The sequence below is a fragment of the Mus musculus genome, chromosome 16, assembly GCF_000001635.26.
Source record: "Mus musculus strain C57BL/6J chromosome 16, GRCm38.p6 C57BL/6J".
Taxonomy (NCBI): domain Eukaryota; kingdom Metazoa; phylum Chordata; class Mammalia; order Rodentia; family Muridae; genus Mus; species Mus musculus.
This window is the reverse complement of record NC_000082.6, coordinates 29,469,684-29,483,197: the sequence shown is the minus strand read 5'-3', so window position 1 is coordinate 29,483,197 and position 13,514 is coordinate 29,469,684. Positions and strand designations below refer to the sequence as shown.

The 13,514-nt window shown below is 40.9% G+C and overlaps 1 protein-coding gene across 12 annotated transcripts in view; it reads left to right on the top strand.

Annotated features, from left to right (window-relative positions):
• Atp13a4 (ATPase type 13A4) overlaps window positions 1-13,514 on the top strand; it is a 155,762-nt gene that overhangs the window by 61,667 nt on the left and 80,581 nt on the right. For all 12 annotated transcript variants that reach the window (XR_001781812.2, XR_003951779.1, XR_384556.4 and 9 more), the window contains 5 exons: window positions 3,296-3,442; window positions 7,570-7,640; window positions 7,730-7,810; window positions 9,695-9,764; window positions 11,175-11,309. Coding sequence is in view for 9 of the 12 variants with exons in the window: in XM_017316955.2 (XP_017172444.1) it covers window positions 3,296-3,442; window positions 7,570-7,640; window positions 7,730-7,810; window positions 9,695-9,764; window positions 11,175-11,309 (504 nt within the window). In the remaining 3 variants the exon portion in view is untranslated. The remainder of the gene's footprint in view (window positions 1-3,295; window positions 3,443-7,569; window positions 7,641-7,729; window positions 7,811-9,694; window positions 9,765-11,174; window positions 11,310-13,514) is intronic.

Here is a 13,514-nt window from a genome sequence, read left to right as displayed (position 1 = left end):
TGTTATATTTCTATTTTTTTGAAAATTTTATGTATTTTGATATTTGTCTTCTATCGCTTACCTTTAACTCCTCTTAGATCTACTTCCTACACCCTCTTTAATATTCTTTTTCTGTAATAATAATTATTATATGTATATATACATATACACAATATGTAAATATGAAATGCAATCTGCTGAGTCCTGCTTAGTGTTGCTGGTATGCATATGTATTAGAGTCAACCACTTGGTATTAGATAACCAGTTAGGGGCTCATCCAGAAAGACTAAGCCTCCCCCTAACAGAAGTCATGAATTGCCAGTAGCTCTCCATCTAGAAGTGGGGCACCGTGACGTTTCTATCATCCACGCTGGCATGGCAAATGGTGGCGTCATTGTTCAGCTTGTGGTTAGGCGGGTGTACTGCTGAGATTTCATGGGTGCAGCTTCCTTGTTCTACATAGAAGATATAATCTAGTAGTAGATGTCATGCTCCACCAGTTTTTACAATCTTTCTGCCCCACCTCCCACCCCTTCCACAGTGTTCCTCGACCTCACGTGTTAGAGTGGTGTTGTAGATGTATCTGTTAGGGTTCGGCACTCCACAGACAGTTGCTGTCCGCATTTTGTACTATTGTAGCTTTCTGTAATGGTCTCTGTCCGTTGCAAAGAGAAGCCTCTTTGATGAGAGATGAGGGATACCTTGGGTTACTTGGGTCTGTGCTTTGTGTCCATAGTGCTTCTTACAGTAAAGCCTGACTGTAGAAGTTAGGTCTGGTTCTTCCTCCCAGCTCCATGCTCTTAAAAATAAGACTCAGTCTCAAAGTATATTTATAAATACCATGGCCATTTAGCTAGGCTCTACTCTGACTAAATCATAACTAAAATTACATAATTCTTTTAACCTACATTCTGTCGTATGACTGCTTACCTGTGCTCATGTACCATGCTTCTGGCTCCTCATATTTTTCCAGAGTGAATCTTCCCTCACCAGGGTCTATCCCAGAAAAATCTCACCACCTCCCAGATGTTCCACCTCCCATTTCCTGCCTACGCTATAGGCCATGGGATTTTTAACTGACAAGAGATGCATCCATGCATTACACAAGATATTCTCTCTACACCTGATGAATTCAAAGACCAGATTGTGCAATACTGAACTATGTCAGAATGGCTTTTAGGGACCTAAATATAACACTACAGTATGCCTATTAGCTCAATCTATCACATAACATCTAGAACACACATATTAGCTCAGATGATTAGTAATTCAGCCACGTTCAGCCATTCTTAGACTTTGAATATTACTATGTGCAATGTATGTTTGATTTTATCATCTCTCCCCTTGCATGGAATAATATCCAGTTTCACTGTTTTGTTCTCCCCCACCACCACTATTTTTGGGTTTTGTTTCTAATGAATGTTTTAATGGGTTTAAATGTTTTTAATGGGTGTTTTGTGTGCCTGCATGCCTGTGAATGCATGTCTAGATAGTGCCCATGGAAGCCAGAAGTTGTTGGATCCTGGAACTGGAGTTACAGAGGGTGTGAGATTCCCTGTGTTTGTTGGTGATTGAATTCATGTTCTCTAGAAGAGCACCCAGTGCTCTTAACCACTGAGCTGTGACTCCAGCACCTTCACTTGTTTTTAATTAATTCATTTATTTAATGATTAATTCATTGGCTTTTAAAGTTGCAGTAAGGTTGTTTCTCTTTCCTCTCTCTTCTTCCCTGTTCCTGCCTTTCTCCTTCCCAATCTCACACTACTCTCAACCCCTATATCTTGTCTGTCTCTTTCTCCTTCTAAGACTCTGAGTTCGGCCTGTTTGGACCACAGGCATACATTTGACAGCATCTCTGCCGATATGCAAAGAGACACAGTAAGGTGATATCAAAGGGCACAGGATAGCAGGGACCTTGGGTACTCTGATGATTTAGAGGACAGCTCATTCAGAGAAACCAGGATGGTTATCAGCATGTGAGCCTTTGAGCTGGACCTTAAAGGACAGTTATGATATAGCTATGCAATTACTGAGCAGAAAAGAGAGGAACTGTGTTCTCGACCCAGGAAATAGCAAGAATGAAGACTCAGGGAGTTTTTCTCTTAAGGACAACCAACAGACCAGACCCAGCTACAACTACTGCACTTTCTCCTTGCTACATTTTACATAATTTAATTAACACCGGTTATCTTTAAGGGAAGCATGTGTGGATGTGTGTGTGTGTGTGTGTGTATGTGTGTGTATGTGGTGTGTGTGTGTATGTCTGTGTGTGTGTGGTGTGTGTGTGTGGTTGTGTGTGTATGTCTGTGTGTGGTGTGTGTGGTGTGTGTGTGTTTGTGTTGAGGATAAACTTCATCAGACCTGACCTGCATCCCCACTCATAAGCATCTGGGTTAAACTCCCATCATCTTCTTAGCCCTGAGCTTCATCAAGTGGGTGTGTATTGATTCTTCAGATAGCAGTTGCTGTTTGGATCTCACCAGTCTCCAAGGAAGCAACGTGGTTGGTATCTGCTAACCTAGCATGTACTCCTAGTTTCGTTCTAGGAGGAACTCACCAGTCGAGTGCAAAGGGAAATGATTTCAACTGGAGTCATGTTATAAGAGCTGTTCTTCAATCCCACCTTGCTCAATATCCTAATATGGTCAGTCGCCTCTATCTACACATGGCGCATAGAGTGTTCTTGAGATTCGCATTGCACTCTCATTGAGTGGCTCTCAATGAGGATGTAACATCAAGGGCCAGCTTGTTGTCAGTAAACCTTGTTCCTAACTTCAAAGTGACCTGGAAGCAAAAGGAGACTGGAGAATCTTCCAGAGTCACTGTGGTGCTTCTTTAGAAAGTCATCTCGTTTTCTTCAAGAGGGAGAGTGTCTGTGAGATTGTTCAGGGAAAGGTGGATTTTGAGTTAAGCCATGAAACATGGGGGGAGATTCTATTCATTTGATTTCCTCACACTCAGAGGGTCCCAGAATTCCTTGGCATACATGGGGTTTGTTTCCTTCCCTGTGAGGTTGCCAGCCGGACTGGAAGGTCCTGGAAGCTTGCGCTTGTCTGAGAATCTGCCTCTTGCTCTCTGGCTTAGGTTTTAGAGCTAGTGTCTCACGTTTCTGTCCACAGTCCTTAATAAATGACCACAAATATCTGTCTCTTAAGATTCAAAGATCCTATGCCACCTTTCAATGATATATATTTCTGTCTAGAATGTTCATTAGCTTCATAACTCACAACATTATACGAAATGATGGTTTTCAGGATGAATTTTAGCCTAATGACCTTCTCTTAACTTCCTGGGGGTTTTGATGTCTATTCCCCAGGATGAATTCAAAATTTATTCTTGGAAAAAAGTAATATGGATCTCCCTGTCAGCACTGAGCAGCACATCTGGTCTCACGCCTGACCACCCTCTCATTACAGACGAGGGATACATCATAAACAGAGCCATCCGAAAGCCAGATCTAAAGGTAAGCGAACTCTGAGATGGAAAAGAATTTTAAACCATCATTTATTTCATGTGTATGAGGGTTTGCTTGCAGTTATGTGTGTGTGCCATATGTGTGCCCATAGAGCATAGAAGTGGGAGTTGTATCTCTTGCCGTTGGAGCTATAGATAATTGGGAGTTCTCATGTGGATACTAGGAACAGAACCCATGTCTTCTGCAGAAGGTTCTCAAGTAATGTAGAACTATTAAAGCATCATTCCTACCTTATACTATAAAGCCAGTCTTGCAGTGATGTTAACCCCTGAGGAATATCCTAAGAGATTTGCTTATTTCTTTTTTTAAGGTTTATTTATCTATTATATGTAAGTACACTGTAGCTGACTTCAGACAGTCCAGAAGAGGGAGTCAGATCTCGTTATAGATGGCTGTAAGCCACCATGTGGTTGCTGGGATTTGAACTCAGGACCTTTGGAAGAGCAGTCGGGTGCTCTTATCCACTGAGCCATCTCACCAGCCCAGATTTGCTTATTTTTATAAAAGACTTTGGTTTGAACTGTGGTATCCAAATGTGTTTGGGTTATTTACTTTTGTCTAGTTAAATGCAAAGGCTTGGGTTAACATTCATATTGAGAACATGTTCTTATGAGATAGAATGATTTCTTGTACAGTTATACATGTACAGATAGCTGTTTAAATTAGCTTTTGACAATAAGGTCGGGTTTTAACATGAAAATAGTCTGTTGCTGAGCAGTTTTCTATTGTCAGTTGTCATTATCCAGCTGTCTTGAGTTGTCATCATAAACATTCAGAAGATATGGATTCCCCCCCCCCCCCCAGGGAGCAATGACTACTCTGTGAGGTGGCCCTTCAGCTGAGAATGAAGCTTCCCAGGTCACCCTTGGATATAGTTTTAGGGTTTCACTTCCCTGAAATTTTATCACTTTTAATAGTCAATTAGGCAAATGAAGAAATTTCCAAGGAAACAATAATGACAGAGGAAAGTTTTGCTATCCAATCTTGATGTGATTATCATTTTATTATATTGGGAGTTTGCTACCTACTGTCTCCTTGAATCTTAAGTTTTTGATTTATAAAGCAAAAGGCATAATCTTCTTTCTGCTTTTTTTTATTAGGGCTCTTAGGAATCTCACACATAGAGTCAAATAGTAAGCTTATTTGTGAACTATAACAATTGATATTCATAATAAAGTTTGGAAACCTACATTAGTATCAGAGTCTTAGGTGCAGTCATGATGACATTGATAAGCATGGAAAGAGAATCTGAAGGTGATAGTCATATACAGCCTTCCTAAAAGACCCAAAGCAGGTTTTCAAACATTAATGAAGAGGAGACCCTAGGGACTATGTTGTAGGATTGCACGCAAAAGGGAAGATGTTCTTATGTGTTCCAACAAAATGAAGAGCAAGAAAGTGACGAGATAACTGTTCTGATTCCTGAGCAGAAACATGAAAGTCACCCCCAGCAGTCGCAGCAGCTGCCCCTTGTCCCTGCTTCTCCTGGGGTGAAGTTCTAGAAAACGGACAAATAAGCCAACGCGTCTACAAACGCTATGCTTACTGTCCTTTGTCAGCTTCTTGAAGTTCTGAGGATGATATAAAGGAGCCATGGTCCAGGCAGAGATGTTTTGTGGTGGGACACTCTCAAAGATGCTTCAATGGTCTATGATGGATTTGTGCTTCTCACCACAGGAATAGCCTCAGAAATTCAAAAGATAGTGAACCAATCCATTTTAATGTCTTGAGGTCAAACTTACCAACAGCCTCTTCATTTTCTCTGGCTGTAGGCTAGGCTTGTGTCTACTTTTGTTTTCTGTTTCCCAGTTTGTGGTTTGATGTGAGCCCATCATGGAGGCCACTCATTCCACCCTCAGCTTGGCCCTAAAAACTAAGTTTCTAACACGGATTGTCAAATTCGTGGAATTAAAAACATAAGTAAGCCTCACTGTGTGCATTCTGAATCCTAAAGTCAAGGGGCTTTCAGAAATTTTATTCTGAGGCTGGCTTGAACCATCTGCGGTGTGTGTGTGTGTGTGTGTGTGTGTGTGTGTGAGAGAGAGAGAGAGAGAGAGGGAGAGAGAGAGAGAGAGAGAGAGAGAGAGAGGAGAGAGCACACTAGAACCTGAGAAGGTGGCGCCGTGATTCCTGTTCTGTGAGTGACATAATCAAAAACGGTTGTCAGGAAGGAGTGAAGCAAAGGTGGTCCTAACACCTCACCTTCTTCAGGAAGATGAGGAAGGCTGAAGATCCAGTGTGATGAACTCTAAGCATCCAGGGACTGCAGCTGTGCCTGCTGGCTCAGGAGATGCTCAAAAGGAACTTAAGTTGTAAAGGAAGAAACGAAAGGTTCCAACCTGGCCTGTGTTGGCTAACAAGGCCCATGGTTGGTTACTTTCAAAATTTTCTCTCCTTCTATGTTTGACAGTTTATGAAGGAAGGATTTTTCCCAGAGGCAATTTGCACCATTTCATACTCAAAATCAATTGGAAATAGACAGGCTTTCAAATAATTTCTTTTGTAACAAACCTCATTGGAATTTTTACAAATTACAACATATAGCACTTTTGCTTGAATTCCATTGAGACACACACACACACACACACACACACACACACACACACACACACACACACACAGAGAGAGAGAGAGAGAGAGAGAGAGAGAGAGAGATATGTATGCTCACTGAGTAGAGTAGAATTATGATTCAGCAAGGCTTCTAGTTGACATGTGCCTTTGCAAAGCAGTCATGTATTTAACAAAAATGTATTGAATACTTTTATTTTGCACCAGTTAGAGCCTTTTCTCAGTTTTAAAACTTACCTCATGGTTGGTTAGACAATTCATAAAGGAGTTGAATGGAACTTAGACATAATCTGGTCAATTACTTCAATGTATTCCTGGGGAAACCGCGGCACAGGGAAAGTTAGTTAAAAGTTCTCAAGGTCAGAAATAGAGCTGCCAAAACCAGCAGCCTTGAACAGTGCTTCTTAACTTTGACAGCACATCAGAATTACCTAGGGAAATTTAAAAATATTTATGCCCAAAGTAAACTGTGAACAAATTAAATCTCTTGGCCAGGGGACCCAAGTAGCAATATTCTTTAAAGCTCTCTAAATGCTTCTAATAAGTACCCCGAGGTTATAACCGTTGCTGCACCATAGACTGGGAGCCCCATTGCTTCTCTTTATGTCTTCTGAGGACTGCAACAATGCTTAAGAGAAGGAGGAGTAAGCAAGAAGAACTGTTATAAGCAAGAATCTGTTTTTCTTTCCTCTGCCAATGCCCTCAAAGCCCTACTCACTGGAGTACACTTTGCTGCGACTTCTCTCTCCTGAATTGCCTTGTTCTTCATTGTGCCTTCTGTAGGCTGCTCTACAACCCATCCTCTGTGAGACAAGGATGCCCATGCCTCATTCCTGCATCTGGTCTGCTCAGCTTTATCATAGTTTAGTTTCCCAGCCTTGCCCTTCACTCTGCAGTCAAACAGGTCTGTTCTCTTGTCTCCTCCATTTTGACTAACCACATGCAATCTCTTTGACTAATTCTTTTCAGTCCTCAACTGAGCAAAATCCCTTTCACCTTTAGTCTTATGTTTCTGATGTTACCTCTTCCACAATGCCTCTAGCCACTCACCTTCTCCACATGTCTGTGGTATTTTTAAGGCAACCGTTTTACATCATTATATTTTATTTCTTTGTTACATGTATTGGACTATGAAACTTAAGTTTTATTTTGTAATGTTTTGTTTCCTTCATTAGTTTGTAAGGTAGTAAAATGTTGAAACACACTGACCAGATGATGACTTCTAATAGATTTTTTTTTCATGTAATTGAGGAGAATAGAATGGAAGGTTAGGGGAAGAGAAATTTTTTTGGGCGGGGGGTTCGAGACAGGGTTTATCTGTATAGCCCTGGCTGTCCTGGAACTCACTTTGTAGACCAGGCTGGCCTCGAACTCAGAAATCTGCCTGCCTCTGCCTCCCAAGTGCTGGGATATATGTATAGAAAATTTTAAGAAGGATCTCTGACTCTATCTTTGCTTCTTCCACAAATGTCTCCTTAGACCCCAAGTTGCTGTGTTCTCCGATCTTTAAACTTGAGAGTCACTTAATACTTTTTTCTTTATTGTAGGTGAGATACATAAAAGTGCAGAAAATACGATATGTTTGGAATAATTTGGAAGGACAGTTTCAGAAAATTGGGTAAGTGCTTCGACAAGTGTATCCTAAGAAGAAAAGTGTTATCTTGGAAATACGGCTGCTATTAGATTCTTTCGTCATTGTTGTTTTAGCTCCCTGGAAGACTGGCTCAGTTCTGCAAAGATACATCAGAAATTTGGATTAGGTCTGACTTCAGAGGAACAAGAGATCAGGTACTAGATTCACTGTGGCTTTAGCTCAAAAGGGCTGTAATTATTAACCAGATAATCCAGTATGCAGTCTTAATTCACCAATACGAGAAAGGGTTGCAGTGATCTATTTAGTGTGTCCCATGCATGACCTCACATATCTGTAGAGCAATTTGATGGGGTTAACAGGTAGAACAAATATGTCCACCAGCCTAACAGAGAAGAGTGCAGTGTGAGGCTCAGGGGGATTTAATAGCTTGAATAAGGTCATAAAGATGCAATATATACACACTCACTCACTCTCACACACACACACACACACACACACACACACATACATATATGCAGGTATGTATGGCAGGCACATATGTACAAACACACACACTCACACATACATGTACACATGGCAGGTGTACAAACACACACATGCACACACATACACACATATACACACATGTGCATGCAGACACACACACACACACACACACACACACACACACACACACACACTAACTTAGCTTCATAGAACAGCATTTACAAGTGCTTTGGATCAATGCCATGCAGGATGTTCCACAATTCCATATCAATCACTAGACCCAGAAACAAGGTTCAGAGAGGGCACTTGGCTGTCCGGAATCTGCGTGGTTTTGATTGAATAAGTATCTTTCCATTTGGGTCTTAATATTCTAGTCATAATAGGAACTGAAAGCGGTTGCAAAGATGGCTTGGCCACTAAGAGCACTTGCTGCTCTTCCAGATGACCTGAGTTTGGCTATGAGAACCAATTTCAGACTCTTCAGGTAACTTCAGTTCCAGGGGATCCAATGTTCTCTTCTGGCCTCTGTGGGCACTTGTGCACATGCATACACACACATAAACACACACACAGAGGCACACACAGATACACATATAGAGGCACAGACATTCACACACACACACACACACACACACAGACAAACACACACACACACAGACAAACACAGACACACACACACACAGACAAACACAGACACAGACACAGACACAGACACACACACACACACACACACACCACCACCATCTTAAAAGAGGAGGGACAGAGACCGATTTCTGTTGCTCAGAAGAGATGCAGAGCATTGCAGTTAGTATTACTTGCATGCTTATAAGAAAAGCAGTCTCAGCATGCCCCTTACCTCTACTAAAGCAAGTCTTCATTTTAATGAGATGTCCTAAATTAGCCTTGTTTACATAAAAATAGAGGACCATAGCCTGTGCATTTGAATAGCCATTTTATCTGAGAGTCTGAGGGGAAGGCACAGAGAATGGTTAGTATTCCCCACAAGAAAAGAATTCATAAGGTGCCATATCTCTGCATAATCAAAGCAACACAACTCAGGGACTTGCAGTTAGTGGGATGTATGATTCTGTATGTTGAGCTTTTTCTGAGAATCAAGGACTTTTCTGCTCCCATTAAAATAAATATTCAGCCTTAAAGAACTCCTGGATATGAGGAGAAACAATCGATACTGTATTTCCCTGTCACTTAAAAAAAATCAACTTTCAAGATATCTTCATTTCATTTCCTTGGACCTATAGTGATGAGGCACAGAGCAGAGGACATCTGAGTTCTGAAAGTATTGAAGAGAGGGTAGATAATATTAGAAACCAAAGGTACCACTGAGGGAAATATTTAGGTCTCAGGGAGTATAGTTCAATGGAAACAACATGACCCAGTCTACTAGTTTGCTCCTGGGACCCCTCCCACTCCTTAGTGACTTTGAAACATATGAGGGTGTCTTGTGACAAGAGATCCTTTGGCCCTAGAAGTGCAAAAGAGAATATGGAATATACCTTTTCTGTGAATGTGCAGGAGATGAGTTTTCTTTCACTGCGGTGACTGAGCGATCAATCTGTGGTTTCTCCCTGTAGGAGGTTAATATGTGGGCCTAATGCTATTGATGTTGAAATCACACCTATTTGGAAACTGCTCATCAAGGAGGTAATTTCTTCAGTATTTGGCGGGGATGTTGGATAGAAAATGATGACTCTGTGGCCTGACCAGTTGGAGATGCTCCTTGTTAATAAGTGACTGTAATTTACCTGACCCTTTAAGAGGACGCCAAGCACACTGTCTGGATGTGCTATGTGCCCTGTGTGCACATTGCACAACTGCAATGCTGCGACACTCAGGTGTCCTCTTCTTATCTGGTGACTTGGATAAATGCTGGGGTTTTCTCCTTTCTTAAAATACTATACTGCTTAGCTCATTCTAATTCCGTGAAACTAAAATCACGTTTGTTTAAGAAAGGGGATCAATTTCTTCCTCAATATATATAGTTACCTCAGCATTCAAAACTGGAAAGAGAAAACCACATTTATTTAGCTTTTTTATGGTCTACTCATCTCAGTGTGTGCGGATATGTGTGTATGTGTGTGTGTGTGTATGCGTGTGTGTGGAGAGAGAGAGAGAGAGGGAGAGAGAGAGGGAGAGAGAGAGAGAGAGAGAGAGAGAGAGAGAGAGAGAGAGAGCATGAATGAATGGCTTACCCATCATGCACTAAGTTAAAAATGTCCTCTTGTACTTTTTTGTTGGATTTATTAGTGTTAAGCCATATAGCAGCCCTCTGTGTATTTCTGGTATTCAATTTCCCTTCATCTTTGCCTTAGAAAGGCTTCCTAAATTCAAGATACATTCTCAATATTTCTAAACACGTTTAAGGATGGCTGAATGCAAAGCAAATTGGTTGGGAAAGGTTCTGGGAGCTTCTTCCCTAGCCAGGAGCCAGGATTCCTGTCCCTGTGAGCATCTACGGTGAATATGAGGAAAAGCACATCACGCTTTAAGCTATACCAGGAATACAACTGTTGGTGTCGATGTCTGCTGCCTCCCATTGAAGAAGACGTGTGGTTACAACATGCCATGTAGGCTTAGCTGTCCACTTATGGAAAAGTCCGGTCTTGCACTCATCCATTAATGAAAAGTTCTTTAATGGTATTATATGGAAGAGGGGATAGCAGATTAAAGTAGTTCAATTCTGTAAAGCTGAGTATGTCAATTTTCTGAAGTTCAGGAAGTGTAAATGGGGGATGATAACATCTACTCTTGGCCCATTACTCAGATGCTTAACCCAGTGACATGTCAAGCACAACTTTGTAGATTGCTAAGTGCAGCCGTGATTAAACTAAGTGCTCTGGGGGATCAGAACACTTTAAAGGCTTAGACTTTTTTGGCTCCATGACATTCATAGCTGTGTCTTGGAAATTGCTGATGAAATACAACAACAAGAAGCAGAGCCTATTGTGTGGGGTGATTGATATCACGATGCTAATTATGAAAACAAGTCAGCGAACAGCCATGTGTCAAGCCCAAAAGCCATTCTTGTCTTCCTGTCTTTACGTCTGCTAACAGGTTCTGAATCCATTTTACATCTTTCAACTCTTCAGCGTCTGTTTGTGGTTCAGTGAAGATTACAAGGAATATGCTCTTGCCATCATCCTCATGTCTGTCATTTCCATAGCTTTGACCGTGTATGACCTCAGACAGGTGAGCTTCCCTAGATCCCATGGCGGGCTTCGTTGGCTTGTTCTTAGGCAAGAACCTTGAAATAGGATCGCCCGGTCCATGTCAAACAAACACATGGTTATGAAAGAAGAACACAATTGCCGCTGCTCAGCGGGTGACACCTTTCCCTTCCCGCATATCCCAGTCCTTCAGAAGATGGAGGATCCTCTGCTTACTAGGGGTTCCTTGACCTTTTCGTTTGTTTGGTGTCCATCTATCAAAGCTCTAGTTCAGCTCTTGGGTTTCCTTACACTTGTAGCAGGGGGTCTAGGTGCTGCTGGGAGAAAAACCACATAGAACTGATGGGTGGATCACATATGAGTCCGTGTCATCCTCTTCCTGGCAAGTCTTGTGCATCTCAGATCAAGGCGTTCTCCCACTCTATGAGGATGCAAGTATGTGTTTTAAGCCATCTTTCTTTAGAAATGCCTATCTTCCATCTTTGATTTCTCATCAGATAATCTCACAAGTTATTTCACAAAACAGAGCCTCGTATGAAATTTGCTCAACTCCTCCCTCTCTATTGCCAAATGCTCTGTCCTCTTCAGGCCTGGCTTTCCTTCCCGATCATCACAGCGGAGGAAAGGCCCTAAGATATCATCTGCTTGTGCCCCCAGATACCCGCTCTACCTTTTTTGGGTGGTCATGCAATCCACAAGTGACTCTTCTCTCTGCCTCTTCATAAGAGCTTGGCCATCAGTGTTTAGCATTTGCAAGCTTCAAAAAACTTAAACACAAAGGAGCATTTTCTCTTTGTTCTGCACACACCTCCAGTGGCTGCCGCAGCTTCCTTCTTCCTTTTATTATACAGCTTGATTCTTTACACCCACTCTCAGGATCTGAATGCCTTTCTTTCACTCTTTGCCTGCTGACATGATTTCTTTCACGTTTCCATCTAGACAACTTTTGTTAAGGATACCAATACAATTCTAAAGCTGATAGGTAATTTGAATTTATTTCAATTTAAAAATTAACTAGCCACTTTCTCTTGTACAAGGAACAACATATGAATATGTTAATATATATTTAAAGCAGAAAGATCCTTTACATTGAAAGAATCACTAGAAAGAATCAGCCAGACTTTTAGGACTTACTAGGTCCAGCTCTTCTTTATACTTTAGCAACATTAATCACACACACACACACACACACACACACACACACACACACACACACACACACAACACACACACATTTCACAGAATGAAAGTGTTCCCTGTACTCTATTTTGCAGTTGCATTTTAACTGAATATGTCTCTAGTATTGTTCTGTATTGGTACAGATACTTTCTTTAGATCTGAAGTAGTTTTATAACTATGTGCTGACTATTTTGACTACTGGCAGATTCTTAGTTGGTTCCTAGTTTTTTGCTTTTAAAGCAAAACTGCATTGAGAATCTTTACATACATGGTTTCACACTTTCCATTTGTAGTGACTAATATTACATAGAAACATGGGGGTAGCTTATTCTTTGTAAACATTTATTTATATAACTACTTGATTAAAATATATTGCTTTGATTGACAATTATCAGTCATATTTCTGTTGTTTTCCATTCTGCCTAAGTTCTTAACATATAGCCTTAGGTATAGAAAAAACTGCTTAATAAATGTTGGTTGAGTGAATTTACAAGTGAACAAAAGGATGAGTTAGTAGCATAATACTATTTGACATTATTTTATTGCACTAAATGTTCTTTGGTACCTTTTCCAGATTTGTAAATAATAATTCAGGGAGTGTCTTTTGAAAAGTCTTTGACAATTTAATATAACTATGACAATTCTATGACAATTGGTCTCTCTCTCTCTCTCTCTCTCTCTCTCTCTCTCTCTCTCTATATATATATATATATATATATATACATTTACTCTTCCCCATTACTCTCACTCATTCTCTCTCCTATCCCACTGAAACCCTTCTTCCTAACAAGACCCTCTACTACTTTGATGGTTGTGTGTGTGTGACCCATTGAGTTTAATTAGGGTTAGCTACATAAGCATGAATTAGGAGTTATTTTCTTGACCATGGTCAACTTAACCAGTTACTATACCACTGAAGAAGATCACACTCTCTCTTTTAGCAACCATTAACTTCTCACAGTCCCTCAAGAAGAAGTGGAGCCTTGTGAGCCTGTCCCTTTAGGGCATATTGCTAATAATGATCGTAGAATAAAAAACAAACACCTGG